The sequence below is a fragment of the Natator depressus genome, chromosome 11 (genome assembly GCF_965152275.1).
Source record: "Natator depressus isolate rNatDep1 chromosome 11, rNatDep2.hap1, whole genome shotgun sequence".
NCBI classification, from domain to species: domain Eukaryota; kingdom Metazoa; phylum Chordata; order Testudines; family Cheloniidae; genus Natator; species Natator depressus.
This window is the reverse complement of record NC_134244.1, coordinates 60299381-60319093: the sequence shown is the minus strand read 5'-3', so window position 1 is coordinate 60319093 and position 19713 is coordinate 60299381. Positions and strand designations below refer to the sequence as shown.

Sequence of the window (19713 nt, the reverse complement as noted above, 5' to 3'; positions counted from 1 at the left end):
CGACACCATGCCTCTCAAACGTCTTACCAGTGATGTATTGCTCAGAGGGTGGGGTGCACATCTAACTGGCATCGCAACACAAGACAAATGGTCACCTATGGAGATATCCCTTCACATCAACCACCTCGAGCTAAAGGCAGTCAGGAAGACTGGCACCCATTTCCTCCTACTGATCAAAGTATTACACAAGAGAGTCCTAACAGACAATCGACAAGGGGGAGCCAGGTCATCTTCTCTTTCTGTGGAGGCGATAGGGCTATGGAAGTGGTGTTACACTGTCAGCGGCCTACCTCCCAGGCACACACAACTCAATAGCAGACAGTCTGTTGCAAATTCCCACACAACCATGAGTGGGAGCTAGACCCAGTAGAACTTCACAATCTATTCAGGGGGCGCTGACCACAGACTTGTTCACCACTTACCTGAACAAGATATGTCCACGCTACTGCTCCCTAGACAATGCTCTCCTCCTCTGCTGGGATGGAGACCTTGTTTATGTCTTTCCTCCTTTTCCCCTACTATCGAAGGTCCTGCTGAAAATAAAAAGACGGAGCTCACGTCATTCTGATCACTTCTACTTGGCCGAGACAGACTTAGTACCCTTACCTGTCACACTCCGTACCTCCTCTCCCAGTTCAGAGGACATGCCAGCGTGGGGGTTCTCCACCTCATGGAATGTTTCCTTCTTGGTTCGAACATCTAGACAGCTCCTGTTCAAAGGAAGTATAGGAGGTATTACTGCACAGCAGAAAATCCTCGACACGACGTACCTACCTGCAAAAAAGGTGCAGGTTTCGAATTTGGTGTACTTCCCAACAAATCTCCCTGACATCCGTGACTCTTCCACATATCTTAGTCCCTTTTTGGGCCAGTGCATAGTCTATCTCTAAGCTCTCTGAGTTCACCTAGCAGCTATAACAGCCTTCCACCAACCAGTAGAGGGATACTCAGTGCTGAAACACCCGACCACCAAAAGGTTCCTCAAGGGCATAGTAAACCTCTTCCCACAACCTCAACTTCCTACTCGGACATGGGACTTAAACCTGGTACTGAAAGGATTGACCAGGCCTCCCTTCGAACCCCTGGCCACCTGTTTGCTTACGTACCTCTCAGTGAAAACAGCCTTCCTGATCGCGATTACCTCAGCCAGGAGAAATAGCAGCTCTGATGGCACATCCCCCCACATGGTATTCTTTCAGGCCAAGGTTACGCTTAGGCCACATCCAAAGTTCATTTCTAAAGAAACCTCCCCGTTTCACATGAACGAATTGATTCATCTTCACCTTCTACCCAAGCCTCACCATGACAACAAAGAGGCTATATTACATGCTCTAGATGTCAGGAGAGCCCTAGCCTTCTACTTGAACAGGATGAAGATTTTCAGGAAAATCCCCTAGGCGATTTTGAGGAAAGATCCAAGGGCTCAGCAATATCAGTCCAAGGACTCTCCAAGTGGATCTCGAACTTCATCAGACACTGCTACCAAGTTTGCAATATGAGCCTTCCAAATACTATTCCTACACACTCCACAAGACTGATCTTCTCATACGTCACTTTCTTCAAGAATGTCCCTATCTCAGAAATCTGTACAGCGGTGACCTGGGCATCAGTTCACACCTTCGCAGAAAATTATGCGATCATGGGGGACTCCGCCTCCAATGCTATCTTCGTCTCCACAGTACTGTCATCTGTAACTGACCCAACTCAAAAGTCACAGACCTCCAGAAGAGATACTGCTCGGGAGTCATCTATAGGGACGCTACTCATCGAATAAGTTACTCACCTTGTGCAATAACGTTGATTCTTTGTGATGTGCGTCTCTGTGGGTGCTCCGCAATGTACCTCCTCCCCTCTACTTTGGAGTTCTTGTCAGTGAGTCTGTGGTAGAGAAGGAACTGATGGGGGTAGCTCATGCACGCTGGCTAGCCTCGTGGTGCAGCACGAGGAAAAACAGCACATGTGCTGCCCTAATGGATACTGCGATCAAAGTTCTCCAATCAGCAGTGCACGGATGCAAGCACGCCTACAGTGGAGCACCCATACAATGAAGCACCTCTAGAGGGACACATCTCGAAGAAACATCATTACTGCACAAGGTGAGTAACTTCTTCTTTACTCATACTTTCATTTTAAACAAAGCATCGTGTTCCTTGACAAGGATACAGTATCCACAATCAGGCTTGTCTAGACTGAAAAAATTAGTTGTTTTTAAAATGTTATCACTTCTTAAACATCACTTAGCATCTCATGGGTAAAGGCCATGATATTGAAAAAGTTATTAGGTGGCCATGGTCATAAAGATGTGATCCGTAGGATGTGCTAGCTAACACGTACTAACTAATGTGTTTGAAAATTCTGGTGTAGACAGCCACTTTGTAACTTAACATGTGCCAGGCTGAATTAAAGCTTGAAGTGAGTCTAGACTTTACTTTGACCAACTTACCATGGGTTAAGTTATACAGTACTGTATCTACACTCCATTTTTCAAATATATTAGAATTTGTTAACTAACACATCTCTCCCTCACATGTTTAAATCCTGGTCTACACAAGGACTTGGTTGTTCATGACTAGTGTGTTTTTAAGCATTAGGGCGTGTCCTTGGTGGTGGTTAAAAATATGCTAATGAATTAGCTAACATGTTTTAAAACAGCTCTCATTTTCCCAATCAAACGCTCAAAGGGGGATTTCTTTCTTACCCTTACTTACCCTAGGATTAGTAACTGACATCTCCCCAAAGAGAAACACTGAATCCTCTATTTCCAGATCTTTATTCTCTGTACATGTTATTCCAGAGCAATAATGTCCTATTGTAGTAACCTCTCAGGAATGACTTGAGAGAAGGTCGTCAAGTCAGTTCTCAAGAAAATATCCTTCCTGTGTGGCTGATACAGTTTATGTATAATTTAAATTCTTGGCCAATGGGGTAGCCATTTAACACCCATGCAACAAAGACTCCCACCTCAAGCAGAATTTGGCTTCTGTCAAATTTACTGGTGGAATAGCTGCCCAAGAAGGAAAGCCATGCTTTAACAGCTCTGAAACCTGAACAAAAGGACATCACATCTTACACTTCATGTTACTTTTGTCTTACTGGCATAAGATGTTCAGGAGGGAGTCATATTTTGTCTTTGATCTGCTCTCTCATCTGGGAAATGTTAACCCTTGGTCACTTCCCAAATGTGGATGATTGTCAGACAAACTCTTGTAGGAGAGAGAAAACTTGGTTTATATGTGAATTTCTCACTTGTGAGATATTTGGCAATCTGACCCATCCTTCTGGGGACTGTATTGAGAGAGAGAGAATATCAGTACATGAAAAGTTTAATTTGTTGGCCATAGTTCAGGATTATCAGTTACTCTCATTATGGTAAGGTTTTTTTTCTGCAGTTTTGGAAGTCCTCTTCTTGGGAAAACGAGCCAGGGTACAAAGGTTGACCAGCATGTCCTGGTTCCATGACTGACAGTTCTATGCTGTCTTCATCTCTGCACAGCAGAAGCAGCAAGCCCAGTTGTATAGGATTTGCATGATGTGGGTAGGATTTTTAAAAGTGTCTAAGTGACTTAGTAATGTAAGTCCCTTTACTCATGCTCCTAAGTCACTTAGGTAATTTTGAAAATCCTAGGCAGTAACTTGTAGAAAAGAAATCAGTAACAGGTAAGAAAAAATTTTCTTTAAGTATATTTTATAGTTGTTATGCCATTGAAAAACAGGTGAAAGGAAAGATGGTGTCTTTTACTAGCACAGCTGCTTATTAAACCTTTGCTTTCTGTCAAAAGTGTTTCTGAAATTCATTGTCTAGAGATGGTTAGAGTTTTATGGATGGGAGGAGTTTGCGTGGGGAAGTTAAGTGCGGAAGGTTTTTAAGTGTTTGCTTAAACTCTGCTTGTCTACTATAATCAACACACTATAAAATTACTGCACTGATTTCCTTTGACTTATTTTCTTTCTCTCTCTTTCTTTCTTTCTGCACAAGCACTCCTATCTGGACAGGGAAACATCCCTTCTTCTGAGAAACATTGCAGGAAAGCCTTCTCATTTGCTGACCAAGGTGATGCATCATCTTTCCACTTGCATGTGACTTTTTCCTTGTTGATAGAATGCAGCTCCCACTTCTGAGTTTATAAGTTTGATGCTCACCCCTCCCTCACTGACGACCCCCCCCCCAACCTGTTACATTTACTAGAGTGACTTTTCCTCTTGTCAGGCTTTTTTTAAAGGCTGTCTCATTTTAAATATACTCTGTTAAGTTACTACAAATATCCATCAAAGATTCCAAGTTCTTGGAGAGCATGTAATATTCATCTTAGCATTCTTGGCTAAAAAAGTCAAGTGGAGTCAAAAGTCTGTGGAGTCTGAAAGCTCTTCTGTTCTCCTCCCCTTTACAGGTATAAAAATCAAGCTGTGGGAAGCACATGGACGCTTTTTCTCATACTGCCAGAAAACAATAACATTCTTCAAATGAATTAATTACTAGCAACAGTTTGTCTTCATACTGAAAGAAAGGATAAAAATTTGCTATTTTGAGTGCTCTTACTTGGTGTAATCTGGAAAAAACACCCTAGTGTAAGACAAGATACACAGAAGCCTGTTATGGATAACTCCTAAATTATTTCTATAGCATGGAAAAAGAGTCAGTAACACCCCAAGAGCACGCCTCGCATTTTAATATATTGCTGTCCACTTCCTGGCACTGTTCGTTATGTTGGGAATCATAATTACTGTACCCCCTGTAGTTATACCAGAGGAGATGAAGGGTACGGACTCTGATTCTATTCAGTGATGACCAGATGGTATGCGGAAAACTATGTAGTTTTGTGTTGTAGAGAGACTTGCACATCCATTCTATCAGGAGTCCGACTTCACAGTTGTCCACCTTCTGTGTACCATTTCGTTGACTATTTAAAAAAAAAAAAAATTTAAGTGCTCCTAGGGAGAAGCTGGGGCAAATCTGAAGACAAGGACTATATATAGATTATGCCGATATAGTAAAGCAACAAGGGCATATTTGCTAAATAGGTAGGCTGAGGCTGTATTTGCCAGTTATACTTTAGAACAGGGATAGGCAAACAATGGTCCACAGGCCGTTTTAAGCTGGCCTGCAAGCTCCTGCTGGAGAGCAGGATCTGGGGCTTGCCCCAGAGCACTGGGTTCAGGGCTGCACCATGTGGCTCAGCCCTGTTCCGGCTGGGATGCTGGGTAGAGGGCTACACCACGTTGCTTGGTCCCGCTCCGGCCGGGACGCTGGGTTGAGGGCTGCTCCAGTGCTGCAGCCGGGGTGCTGGGTCGCAGGCCTCACCACGCGGCTCGGCCCTGCTCCAGCACTCCAGCCGGGGCGCTGGGTTGGGGGGCCACTCCACATAGCTCCCAGAAGCTGCGGCATGGCCCCGCTCCGGCTCCTGTGTGCTCCAATGGCCCCTTCCGCCACTCCAATGGGAGCTGCACGGGCAGTGCCTGCAGATGGGGCAGTGTGCAGAGCCGCCTGGCCGCACTTCCGCATAGGAGCCGGAGAAGGAACATGCTGCTGCTTCTGGAAGCCACTTGAGGTGCTCTGAGCACCACTTGAGGTGCTCTGAGCCTGCACTCCTGAGCCTTTCCCCATGCTCCAACGCCCTGCACCAGCCCTCATTCCCCTCCTGCTCTCCAAACCCCACGATCCCAGCCCAGAGCACCCTCCTGCACCTCAAACCTCTCATCCCCAGCCGCACCCCAGAGCCCTCATCCCCAACTAGAGCCCTCATCCCCTCCCGCACCCCAACCCCAGTTTTGTGAGCATTCATGGCCCACCGTACAATTTCTATTCCCCAGTGTGGCCCTCAGGCCAAAAACTTTGCCCACCCCTGCTTTAGAACTACTGTTTTTTCTAGTAAGCTGTACTTGTGTTAACACTTTTTTTAACTGGCCAGGAGCTCTCTGTTTTCCTAAGGAAATTTATTCCAGCTGCTCTGTAGTAAAGGAGCTTTAACAGCAGCCCAGAACAAAAGTAATTTTTCTGCTCTTTCCCAGCCCTCTCCTCTTTTACCTTTTTAAAACCCCTTTAGAAGTTTGGATGCATGAGAATTAACAAATGTGGTGGCATGGACAGAAACCATGAATGTGCCTCCCCCCCCCCACCCCCCCCCGAACCCATTTCCCAATTTCATGTCTTTCCTCATGTTCTTCCTGCTTCTGGTGGATTGTATTCTAGGAGGGTGTTGATGTGTACACAATTGCCACAGCATCAAATGAAAATGTGCATGAAAAGTGTTTATCCCACTGAGTAACGTTATCTAGTTTTAGATAAAGCAATCCATTTAAAATCATCATCAAGCTACCTTTTAAATTGTAATTTTTTTGGCTGGGAAATTTTTATATACAGATTAATTTTGCCAAAGTGCATTTGATTATGATTTCTTGCTTGCACATCCTTTAAAGAGAAACTTTCTGGAGAAAACTTTCAAATATTAAACTAAAAACATTTACTGGATCCCATTTCATGTTTTATGAAATCATGTCTACCACATTCACTTAAATGAAGTGTCAACTTCATAGCTTAAATAGTACCGCTTAATTGCTAGCTTTATTAAATACAGATAAGTTTTTCTTTAAAAAACCCTCCAGATATAAGGAAGTCAACTGCAAAAAACTACATTAATGTACAATAAAATGTAAGATGTCAAGAAATGCAAAAGGTAAGGTTCTTAGAGTAACATTAACTCACAATGCACAGCCTACATCTTTTGTGTTTAAAACACAGACCATATTTAAGTACAAATTTAACAAGGAATTATGAAATATATGGGTATAATGTGGCCATGGTTAGCATTACTAAAGGAACCTTTTAACTTTTGATTTCTTGGGGTCTTTTTCAGTTTTAACTGTGCTACTTTAAAAAATTGCATTAACATAGGTTTTTTTTTTATAACAGTAATATTCAGAGGCAGTTGAAATTCACTTATTGAGAGAATCGCTGCAGGTTGCCAGTTTTGAAAATAAACAAGAAAACTAACAAAATTTAATTATTCAAGAACACTGTGTCACAGTGTAGCTTAGTTTTATATCTATTTCTATTCACTGCATGCCAATATGTTTTGTATTAATAAGAGATCACTGTAGCTACTATTCCTTTGAGAAGTACAGCAAAGCTGATCTTTTTTTTTTTTTTTTTTTTTAGAACTATTGGGATTCTGTGTTTGTGATGTGAAAATTAGTGATATTCTTCTGTAATTAGATGTAATTTCAATAAGATTCGTTGCTTGGAGTAAACTTCTTTTAGGCCTCAATCTACAAATATTGCTCACATGGGTAACTGTTCACTAGAGTAGTCGCACTGCGTCTAGGACCTTAGTAAGTTGTACTGCTATTTCCAATTCCAAAGGGTTCTAAACTATTTCAAGTTCATATTTTAGTTTTGTTTACCATTGCAGGGGAAATGAGTTGCTAATGCTAGATGTGATTAGATTGATTAGTATGTCGTATTTCTAAAATGTAGACAGTTGTGTATAACAGTTGTCAGTTTATGTGGTTGAATGGCTTGCAGTGTATTCAAATTACTGTATTCAAATATTACTGTCACCTGTCTGTCTTCTCATGAAAATATATCTCACATGGAATGAGAAATGTAATTAGCTCAGTACACTGTCTGGTTGCATTGGCTTCTTGTTTGTTAATCCTCTTTGTTCCTTGTGTCAAGGTTTGTTTGTTTGGCGTGGAAGGGGGAAAGAGGCAGATTGATTAGAGTGTAGCAAACTTTGAAAAATATCAACTTTAATCCAATCATACTTCTAAAAAAAATCATAATCCAATTGTACTTTTGGGGAAAAAGTCATGACAATACATAATTCCCCATCTTGCATCAATGAAGCATTACCTGCCAAATCTGCTGAACTGTTCTTGGCATGTCAATTAGTTTAAAAGAAAAGCTCTGTTTAAAGAACAGTCGTAACTATTTTTTTTTTAAATCACATTTTTAGTTTTGCTTTGATTTTTCTTATACATGAATTTTAATCTTTAGCATTTGCTGCTCGTAAATAAGATCTTTTTTAGGGAAATTACAATTTTAGAATTTTTTTAATTTCTAATAGTTTTAGTCTAAAAGTTAAAAGTATTGCAGTAAGGAATCATCAACATGGATTTGTCAAGAACAACTCATGTCAAATCAGCCTAATATCCTTCTTTGACAGGGTAAGAAGCCTTGAGGAGGGCGGGAGTCCTGGGAATAGCAGTAGATGTGATATCTCTCTACTCTAGTAAGGCTATTGATACTGTCTCGCATGACTGTCTCATAAACAAACTAGAGAAATATAGCTTAGACAAACTTACTTATAAGATGGGTGCACAGCTGGTTGGAAAAGGCGTACTCAGAAGAGTAGTTATCATTGGTTCAAAATCAAGCTGGAAGAGCATATCAAGTGGAGTTCCACAAGAATCTGCCCTGTCTCCTCTTCAGATCTAGGAAAGGTACTCCCAGCCTCACGGCAAAATGCAAGGTGGAACAGATTGTTTAGCATAAGTCGTTAGCACATAGTGTAAGGGCCCATTCAAGGTAGAGTGACACATTAACACCCCTCTAGTCATAGGACAAAAAGGGGGAGGGGCTAGTGGGGTACAAATTGTTGTAATAAGCCATAAATTCAGTGGCTCTGTTGAGTCTGATTTTTAGTGTATTGCAGAGTAATGAATTTAAGCTCCCAGACTCTTCTTTTGAAAGTATTGTGCAGGTTTTCTTTGAAGATGAGGACTAAGTCAGATATAGAGTGATCAGTTTGTGAAAAGAGTCTTGAAGTACATAAATTATGAAATGGAGTGTGATAAATTGTTCTCCTTAACCATTGAGAAGAGGACAAGAAGTAACTGGTTGAAATTGCAGCGAGAGAGATTTAGGTTAGACATTAGGAAAAACTTCCTAACTGTAAGGGTAGTTAAGCACTGGAACAAATTATCTAGGGAGGTTGTGGGCTCTCCATCATTGGAGGTTTTTAAAACCAGAGTAGATAAACACCTGTCAGGATGGTCTAGATAATACTTAATCCTACCTCAGTGCAGGGTACTGGACTAGATGACCTATTGAGGTCCCTTCCAGTCCAACATTTCTATGATTATAGGCTATTGTTTCATCTCTGGAGCCAATCCTGTTTCAATCCTTAGAGTTTCAAATGAAAATTAATTTGATAATAGAAACAGCACATACCTAAACATGTTTATCATAAAACCACCACATAATCTATGATGGTTCTCTGCTAAGGAATCATTTAAGACTAGAATATCAGAAAAGATAATTACAGTGCATTGGCACAGGTGTATTAGAGCCATGAGGCCTGATTCTCCAAAGCCTTGCTCTTTGTGTAGTCACATGCACCTGTGCAAAGCGGGTGTAAAATGGTACCTTTTTGATAGTTGTATACTCACGTGCACATGTACAACATGCAATGGGATGGAAAATTGGGCCCCATGACTTGCGTAAAAAGCCAAACTGAACATGTTCGCAGCCTCTGTACAGAAATAAAGGTTTATGATTGAGGTCATAGATACCACTTTAAAAGCCAGAAATTGCTCAGTTTCTCAAAATTGGTCTTAAAAATATATAAAGGGTGCATCTTGCTCTTACTGACTTCAGGAGCAGCCCAGAGCATAAAATGATTAGTTGTAGAACCTTACCCTTCCAAATAAAATTAAAAAAATCTTAATAGAGCTTTTCTTTGCTTTTGGATAACAAGTGTTTTGTGGATGAAAACAACCAGGACTAAGAGATAGGATGAATACTCTAAAATTCTGGAATTGTATGTTTTTGGTTAAAGTTAAAAATCTTTTCAGATATCTTACTGATTGTTTTGTTCTTTTTTCTAAACCATATATTCTAGTATAACCTTTCCTAGTTATGTGATACCATCTTTATGATCAATTAAAATGAGTCTCTCACTAGCCTAATAAAAAGCATTGTTCTTTGCCTAATTGAGTTTTCAGATAATGTTTCAAACCCCAATTATTACTGCTCTTGTCAGCTTATTGGCTCCTCTTATTGAAAAAGATTGTTTCTCACAAGCAAGTCTATACCCCTCCACAGCTGTTGCCATCTCTGCTGTGTAGTATAGAAGTACAGTCTGAGAATGAGAGGACAAAAGTGACTAAGTAGGAGTAAGACAAAGTAGCCTAGGAAGGAGCCACTCCGGAGGATGGAATAACAACAATGGCTTCACAGAAGTGAAAAATGCCAGTAACAGTGTTACTCCTAGTGAAGTTCTGCACATATTTGAAGATGGATGAATCTTTGTCATTAAATAAAGGGCAACTTCATCCAAACAGTGTAATAGAAAAGCAGTTTAGGGATTTTATTTGTAGAATGAAATGATAAAGAGTTAATCACTGTAGTTGGGGCTGTCTTTCCATCATTGTGAGGAACTGTGCTACTTTTGCTCTGAAAGCATTCTTTTTTTGAGGGGGACTGACAGAAGTGTATTTAATTGTGTGGCTTTCTAATTGAGTTCTACAAGGTGGTTTATGTGCTTCTTAGACACTTCACGCGATAGTAATCCAAATCTTAGAATTCTGAAATTTGAATCCTACATGCAGAGGTTCTGCAGAAGTGGTTTCTTGTTTCAGCAGATCACTTCAACTCTATTGCAATAGTAATATTATAGGCTGATTGCTGGAGATTGAAAGCAAGTATTAGTAATGTTGCAGTATACCGGTTTCTTTATGAAAAGCAATTTAGAGCTAGAATGGATTCAAATTCTTTGGACTTTTAATGTGCTTTAAATTGTAACAACCTTAGATTTTTAAAAGGAAGAGTATCAAAGAGGAAGGTTTAACTTCTTACATTTGGTGATTTGGACACTTTTTTTTAAATGAGGAAAAACATAGTATGGAGCATGGATGAAAGGTGTAGTGTGCAAGTATTGAGCTATTGCCAACTGGTTTAACATGTCAAAAGCTTCCTAAACAGACTGGAATAGCGTGGAATGCTATTTAATGGAAGTGTCTGTAACAGTAAGCTATGGTATCTCTCATTGTGATGTTAACTTTAATAAACTGAAAATCTGTTGGATGTGTTTAATTGTACCATTGGCAAATATGGTATGAGCTGGGACTGTCATTGTAAATCTTTGGCAAATTAAAGCATTCAGTAATTGATGGATGCAAAAGAAAAAAGTAGAATGCAAAGGAACGATGCAATATTGGCTGGCAAAGTGCAGAAAAACAATTGCATTCTGTCTTCAGAACCACAGGGTCTGATTTGTGTGTACATCAGACAGATACAGGAAGTCTTTGCATCTTAAACATAGTCGTTTTTTTCAGCATCAATGATTGTTCCTTTAATTTCCACACTAGAGGTTGTTGCTAGTAGGGGAACTAGTATTCCTTCTCAAATTCTACCCTATGGTAACCTCATAATTAGAAGCTTTGAAGTCCTGATGTTTGTTTAACTGGTATGCTGTGTCCCCACAGGAAGAGCAGGCTGCTAAACTGAAAGCTGAGAAGATCAGGGTTGCTTTGGAAAAGATTAAAGAGGCACAAGTGAAAAAGGTAAGCTACATTTATATTATTTTACATGATTCCTAAGTAATCCTTATTGAATCAGAAAATATGGGTTCAGTTCTGCTCATCTCTGTTAATTACACTTAAACGATTTTAATAAAAAAAGACTTCTTTTCCCTTTTTTAGTTTTTCTTTTGAGGGACATTGCTCTCTGATCTGTAATTACGTTATTCAAATTTTAAGTAACTATTGTATTCTTTTTCTCTTCCAGTCAGGGCTTAATCAAGAACTTACACTATATGGTGTGGCATCACGTTTTTCTAAGTAGTAGCTTATTCTACATCCAGATACAGATTTAAAAGACTTTGGCAATGTGCATTCACATCTGAAACAGAGATCCAGCCTTATTCGATTGTCTTTGCACGTTCAGTAGCCTCGTATTTCAAACTGTCTTGTCCTCTTTATAGACTCTCATTCAATATACTTGTATCAGGCTCTCCAACTTCCAGTTTGCAAGATACAAACTCTCCTTTAGTTGTTAATAATAGGCAGAAGAGTAGTGAGTGGAAAACGCAGACAGTATTTGATGCTATGTCAAAGATAGTAAAGACGTTGCCTCCAAATTTAGGGACACTGTCAAGTAATTTAGGGCCAATATTTAGATATGTTTAATAAATCTGTATATCTTAATATTAACAGGATGATGTCCAGTGTTTTAAATCATTGAAAAATGTTAATATTTAAACATTCCACATTTAATATTTGCAAATCAAATGCTACAACATTGTGCTAGAGCATGAGAATTCAGAACAAATCAACTAACTTCTTTTAACTTTGCAAGCTGTGAGGTGCGAAAAAAGTAAGCAATAGCATAAAAGGTGGAAAGAAGATTCTAACATTCTTTGGTTTTCTAAATTAGTGTAGGTAACAGATTAGATTGAGGTATAATTTTTATATGGACACTGCCCTCTTTTTAAAGTAATACTGAAACAGCAGGGAATTAGCAGTTAAGTTTTTAAAACAGTGCTGCTTTCCCCACACACCTTCCAAGTAAAGAAAATTTAAGAGAACTTTTTTTTTGTTTGACTGCCGCACCAGTGAAAGACTAATATTTATGCAGAAAGTGGCAGAAATCTTATGACTTATAAATTTTTAAATTACAGCTGACGCTTGCATTGCCCATCATAATTGGAAAGACACTTGTGTTGTGTTCCATGTATTGTATTTATGTATTTTAAGTGTGTTGGGTTTTTTAACTAAACAGGAATGCTAAAATACTATGGATATACTGTACTCTGGAGATGAGTGTTTAAACTAGAGTAAACGGTGAATTCTCTGTAACTTGAAGTCTTTAAATCATGATTTGAGGACCTCAGTAACTCAGCCAGAGGTTATGGATCTATTACAGGAGAGGGTGAGCAAGATTCTGTGGCCTGCAATGTGCAGGAGGTCAGACTTGATCGTCATAAGGGTCCCGTCAACCTTAAAGTCGATGAGTTTATATGCTTTTTTGTTGTTTTTGACAAAGTTAGTTAAGAAATTCTAGATGGTAAAGAAATGAACAATACAAATTTATGAGCAATAGCAGCAATACACAGCTCTCCTTTTATATCATTTTCAATTAATATCAACACGTTAGCCTTGCATACTTTTATTTTTTCATAAGAATAAAAACAGTAATTAACAAAAATTCAGTGTCTGGTAGATCAATGGAAATAAATTATCATTGTATCAATTTTTAAAAGAGCAATGAGTAAAATTCCATATGAATTTATACAAGGCCTTTGTGCTTGCATCTAGTTGCTTGAGACAAGCTTGTGTGAACATAGGCACCGACTTCTACTGGTGCTGGTGGGTGCTCGACCCCCCCCTTTGCCCCCGGTCCCACCCCCATTCCAACCCCTTCCCCAAAGTCCCCGCCCCAACTCCGCCCCCTCCCTGCCCCTAGTCCGACTCCTTCCCCAAATCCCCAGCCCGGCCCCTTCCCTGCCTCCTCCCCTGAGCATGCCACGTTCCCACTCGTCCCTCCTCCCTCCCGGAGCTTGCTACAGCTGTTTGGCGGTGGCAAGGTCTGGGAGGTAGGTGGAGGAGGGGGGACCTGGCGTGCTCAGAGGAGGTGCTGAGGTGGGGCAGGGCAGGGAGCTTGGCTGCCAGTGGGTGCTCCAGCCTCGGAGCACCCACTGAGTCGGCACCTGTGTGTGTGAAGACAAGTTTGTTTCTTTTTTTGGCAATATGGTTTTTTGTTTTTTTTTAATGCGTAACTAAAATAAAACTACATATTGTAGATTTTTTTTCCTTTTACAAAAGGAACATGACCTTTTGATAAGTGGGCTTTGAAATGAACATCTAGTTATTAAATATGGCTCTTTGCATCTTTAAGGGAGAAGGAATTGATTTTTATATAAACTCTATATGAGCTAAACTTTATTTTTGTAATCTAGGTTCAATAAGAAATATGTTCGGGAAATTAATCCCTGTTGTTGTTGTTCCCCTTCTGGTCACAGCTGGTAATCAGAGTTCACATGTCTGATGACAGCTCCAAAACTATGATGGTGGATGAGAGACAGACGGTAAGACAAGTACTGGACAATCTGATGGACAAATCCCACTGTGGCTACAGTTTAGACTGGTCACTGGTAGAAACCATATCTGAATTACAAATGGGTAAGTAAACATGTTGATAATGTTGATTCCTACTTGTTATCTTAGTATTATCAGTTCACTTAGCATTTGTCCATATGGACTTCATACTAATTTAAATATTATTGCTCCATAAAACTATTAACGTTTATCAACCTCTGTTGGAATAAATTCTCATCGTTTTGATTGTTGGTTATGTTTAGATTTCTGCAACCATTTCTGACTTTAATATCTTGTACCTGTATTCACTTAAAATGCAATAGCTGATGGATTCCTTCATCAAGTAGTTGCTGAACCGACTAGAGGGGATGCCATTTTAGATTTGGTTTTGGTGAGTAGTGAGGACCTCATAGAAGAAATGATTGTAGGGGATAATCTTGGCTCAAGTGATAATGAGCTAATTCAGTTCAAACTGAACGGAAGGATTAACAAAAATAAATCTGCAACTAGGGTTTTTGATTTCAAAAGGGCTGACTTTCAAAAATTAAGGAAATTAGTTAGGGAAGTGGATTGGATTGAAGAATTTATGGATCTAAAGGTAGAGGAGGCCTGGGATTATTTTAAATCAAAGCTGCAGAAGCTATTGGAAGCCTGCATCCCAAGAAAGGGGAAAGAATTCATAGGCAGGAGTTGTAGACCAAGCTGGATGAGCAAGCATCTCAGAGGTGATTAAGAAAAAGCAGAAAGCATACAGGGAGTGGAAGAAGGGAGGGATCAGCAAGGAAAGCTACCTTATGAGGTCAGAACATGTAGGGATAAAGTGAGACAGGCTAAAAGTCAAGTCAAGGACCTTGCAAAGGGAATTAAAACCAATAGTAAAAAGTTCTATAACCATATAAATAAGAAGAAAACAAAGAAGAAGTGGGACCGCTAAACTGAGGATGGAGTGGAGGTCAAGGATAATGTAGGCATGGCCCAATATCTAAACAAATACTTTGCCTCAGTCTTTAATAAGACTAAAGAGGATCTTAGGGATAATGGTAGCATGACAAATGGGAATGAGGATATGGAGGTAGAAGCGAAACTCAAACAGCTTAGTGGGACTAAATTGGGGAGCCCAGATAATCTTCATCCAAGAATATTAAAGGAATTGGCACATGAAATTGCAAGCCCATTAGCAAGAATTTTTAATCTGTAAACTCAGGGGTTGTACCGTATGATTGGAGAATTGGTAACATAGTTCCTATTTTTAAGAAAGGGAAAAAAAGTGATCCGGGTAATTATAGGCCTGTTAGTTTGACATCTGTAGTATGCAAGGTCTTGGAAAAAAATTTTGAAGGAGAAGGTAGTTAAGGACATTGAAGTCAATGGTAAATGGGACAAAATACAACATGGTTTTACAAAAGGTAGATCGTGCCAAACCAACCTGATCTCCTTCTTTGAGAAAGTAACAGATTTTTTAGACAAAGGAAACACAGTGGATCTAATTTACCTAGATTTCAATAAGGCATTTGATACCGTGCCACATGGGGAATTATTAGTTAAATTGGATAAGATGTGGATCAATAGGAAAATTGAAAGGTGGATAAGGAATTGGTTAAAGGGGAGACTACAGCGGGTCCTACTGAAAGGTGAACTGTCAGGCTGGAGGGAGGTTACCAGTGGAGTTCCTCAAGGATCGGTATTGGGACCAATCTTATTTAATCTTTTTATTACTGACCTCGGCACAAAAAGTGGGAGTGTGCTAATAAAGTTTGCGGATGATACAAAGCTGGGAGGTATTGCCAATTTAGAGAAGGACAAGAATATCCTACAGGAGGATCTGGATGACCTTGTAAACTGGAGTAATAGTAATAGGATGAAATTTAATAGTGAGAAGTGTAAGGTCATGCATTTAGGGATTAATAACAAGAATTATAGTTATAAGCTAGGGACGCATCAATTAGAAGTAATGGAGGAGGAGAAGGACCTTGGAGTATTGGTTGATCATAGGATGACTATGAGCCGCCAATGTGATATGGCCATGAAAAAAGCTAATGCGGTCTTGGGATGCATCAGGAGAGGGATTTCCAGTAAGGATAAGGAGGTTTTAGTACCGTTATACAAGGCACTGGTGAGACCTCACCTGGAATACTGTGTGCAGTTCTGGTCTCCCATGTTTAAGAAGGATGAATTCAAACTGGAACAGGTACAGAGAAGGGCTACTAGGATGATCCGAGGAATGGAAAACTTGTCTTATGAAAGGAGACTCAAGGAGCTTGGCTTGTTTAGCCTAACTAAAAGAAGGTTGAGGGGAGATATGATTGCTCTCTATAAATATATCAGAGGGATAAATACCGGAGAGGGAGAGGAATTATTTAAGCTCAATACCAATGTGGACACAAGAACAAATGGATATAAACTGGCCACCAGGAAATTTAGACTAGAAATTAGACGAAGGTTTCTAACCATCAGAGGAGTGAAGTTTTGGAATAGCCTTCCAAGGGAAGCAGTGGGGGCAAAAGATCTATCTGGCTTTAAGATTAAACTCGATAAGTTTATGGAGGAGATGGTATGACGGGATAACATGGTTTTGGTAATTAAATATTCATGGTAAATAGGCCCAATGGCCTGTGATGGGATATTAGATGGGGTGGGATCTGAGTTACCCAGGAAAGAATTTTCTGTAGTATCTGGCTGATGAATTTTGCCTATATGCTCATATGGGTTTAGCTGATCGCCATATTTGGGGTCGGGAAGGAATTTTCCTCCAGGGCAGATTGGAAGAGGCCCTGGAGGTTTTTCGCCTTCCTCCGTAGCATGGGGCACGGATCACTTGCTGGAGGATTCTCTGCTCCTTGAAGTCTTCAAACTACGATTTGAGGACTTCAATAGCACAGATATAGGTGTGAGGTTTTTTGCAGGAGTGGTGGGTGAAATTCTGTGGCCTGCGTTGTGCAGAACGTCAGACTAGATGATCATAATGGTCCCTTCCAACCTAAATATCTATGAATCTATGAAAATCTGTCTCTTTAAAGTTAAATGAACTTGTTTTATTTTTAATTAAAACTAATCTAGTGTTGTGTTTTGAACTGAATTGTTTGGTAACTCCAATTAAAGTAGCAGACTGTTGTACATTGATCCCTTACTAGGACAACAGGCCTCTAATAGCTGAACTGTCTAGGAGAGGGTTGAACAGTGCAGAACACGTGTTTTGGGGGGAAAATTTGGGACTGGGCGTGTGTTGGGGTCACCCCGAAGGTAGTAACCAAGGCTGCTGGAAGCCAGTGTGTGGCTGGTATGTTGCTGACAGGCTGATGGGGTCAGAGTTGCTGGACCAGGGGTGTAGATATGTAAGGACACTTGGGGTGAGCTACATGCTGTTTGTGAGCAGCCCAGCTTGGGAGCTACAAGAGCGAAGCATTATAAGGCACCTAAGGTTGCATGGCAGGTGGTGACACAACCCCTCTGGAGGAAATTCACAAGACATCTCACACATTCCTGGATATTTTGCAGAATGGTGGATCTAGTAGAGTGGTGCTCCTCATTAATGAGGCCATCCTAGAGCCTGCCAAAGTCACGTGTCATACTCCAGCAGCAAGTGCACCTACTCTTAAGAGGGCAGAAAAGAAGCTGTGTCCCAGCCAAGGGAACAGAGTTTTTATTCTCTCATCCTGCCCCAAACTCTTTGGTGGTTCAAGTGGCCACTGAAAGGAAAAGATAGCACCACAAGGTCCACTCCTTCAGATAAAGGTTTACTATAGGTGCAAACCGTTATCAAGTCAGGGCGCTCCCCTTAAGAATAGCATCATTTATGAAGGTACTTTTAGTTGTGGCAGCAAGCTTCTATCACCACAGCTTGACAGTCTTTCCTTACCTAGATGACTGCTGTTGACAGGGAGATCTCGTTAGGCAGTACCTCATCATCATTTCTACTCTAGCATCACTGGGAATCTCTGAATGCAGAAAAGTCCATTTTAGTTCCCTCTGGATTCCGAGCGAGAGCTTATCTCCCTCCGTATAGATTCCAATCCATAAACAATTTAATCAGTCATCTCAGAAAGAACCTGCAGCTGTTGGTTTGTTCAAACCTTATCCTCCTTGATCAAATGGGATCCTGTACCTACGTGACACCTTTTGTGAGACTTCGGCTTTGCTGTCTACAAGCCTGGCTTCAGACGGTGTATGTGCCAAGCAGACACAATATGGACAAGTTAGTCCTGCTCCCTGCCTTCCTCTTTTCCTTTCTCCCACCCCCCGCTCCAGAGGGTGGGAGACTCTAGCTGGGTGGCAGAGCAGGAATGTGGGGGGAGAGGGAGTTCCCTTCACTCTGTCCCCACCCGAGAAGATAGGTGCCTCCCTCTTAGGATGAGACACCCATCTGGACAACCACACAGCACAACAAACATGGGCTCCTTGTGAATCCAGGAACACACAAGCACATAGACCTCCTGGACCTGAGAGCGGACCGAGTAGCATGCAAACAATTCTTACTGATCATACAATTCCTGCATATTTAGATAATGTCAGACAACATAACAACAGTGTTCTGAGTCAGCAAGCAAGGGGGAGCAAGATCTTATTCCCTTTGCATGGAGGTGAAACTGTAAAACTGTTGTATTCACCACCATATTATCCTAACAGCAGTACACCTCCCAGGGATACACAACAAACTAGCATACAGCTTCAACAGACCCTTCTTGTTCAACTGTGATTGGGAACTATAAGATTTCGTGGTGAAGAGCATATTCAAACAGGGATCCCCATCTTAGGGCCTGTTTGCATTTCCTGTTTTCTTGGAACACACTGTATACTGCTCCAAAGGGCTGCACAGTTAGGACTCCAAGGGAGATGCCCCTCTAATACTGTGGGCAGGACACTTAAGGTACATATTCCCCACCCGCCGCCTTCCACTTTTATCTTGATTTCTCAAGAAGATTCAGCAGAATGGGGCAGTGATCATCCTCATTGTTCATAGCTGGCCCAGACAGTTTTGGTTCCATAGTCTTTTCTAGCAGTCAGCCCACTCATCCATCAGTATTTAGTCTTTCACAGACCTCTTGACACAGGATAAGGGCAAGATCAGACCTCCCAGTCTGGACTCCCTCAACCCCACAGCTTTGTATTTGGATGGCTATTGAATCTAGAGCAGACATTTTCAGTATTCGAGGAAGACATCCTTAACAATAGCAGAAGGGAATCCATCAGAAAGTGTTACTTCGCTAAGTGGAAGAGTTTTTCTGTTTGGGCTCAGCATCACCAGATGTCTACAGAAGAATCAAAATTCCCACTATTTTGAATTATCTGCTCACCTTGAAAACCTCAGGTCTTTCCCTTAGCTCCCAACAAGTACACTTGGCAGCCGCTGGTACCCTCCAATGACAACCACTCCATTTTCACCCATCTAGTGATGTTTTTTTTCTGTAAAGGGTCTAGTCAGAGCCTTCCTCACAATAACTAAATCTGCTCCAATGTGGGCCCTTAACTTTGGTCTTCTCGACATTAACAGAGTCACCATTTGAACCATTAACAACATAATTGCTGTCCCATTTATCTGTGAAGGTCAACTTTCTAGTGGCTATCACTTTGGCTAGAACAGCAGAAGAACTAGACGTCCTTATGGCTGATCCACCGTAGACGATATTCCAGAAGGTTAAGGTTTCCCTGAGACTACACCCAAAATTCATCCCCAGTGTAATC

The 19713-nt window shown here is 40.8% G+C and overlaps 1 protein-coding gene across 5 annotated transcripts in view; it reads left to right on the top strand.

Annotated features, from left to right (window-relative positions):
* Positions 1 to 19713, top strand: part of RAPH1 (Ras association (RalGDS/AF-6) and pleckstrin homology domains 1) — a 536692-nt gene that overhangs the window by 485164 nt on the left and 31815 nt on the right. For 4 of the 5 annotated variants that reach the window (XM_074967964.1, XM_074967965.1, XM_074967966.1 and 1 more), the window contains 2 exons: positions 11425 to 11502; positions 13959 to 14118. In XM_074967964.1, coding sequence (XP_074824065.1) covers positions 11425 to 11502; positions 13959 to 14118 — 238 coding nt within the window. Of the gene's footprint in view, positions 1 to 3976; positions 4052 to 11424; positions 11503 to 13958; positions 14119 to 19713 lie in introns of all 5 variants that reach the window. The other variant, XM_074967968.1, reaches the window with a different exon arrangement.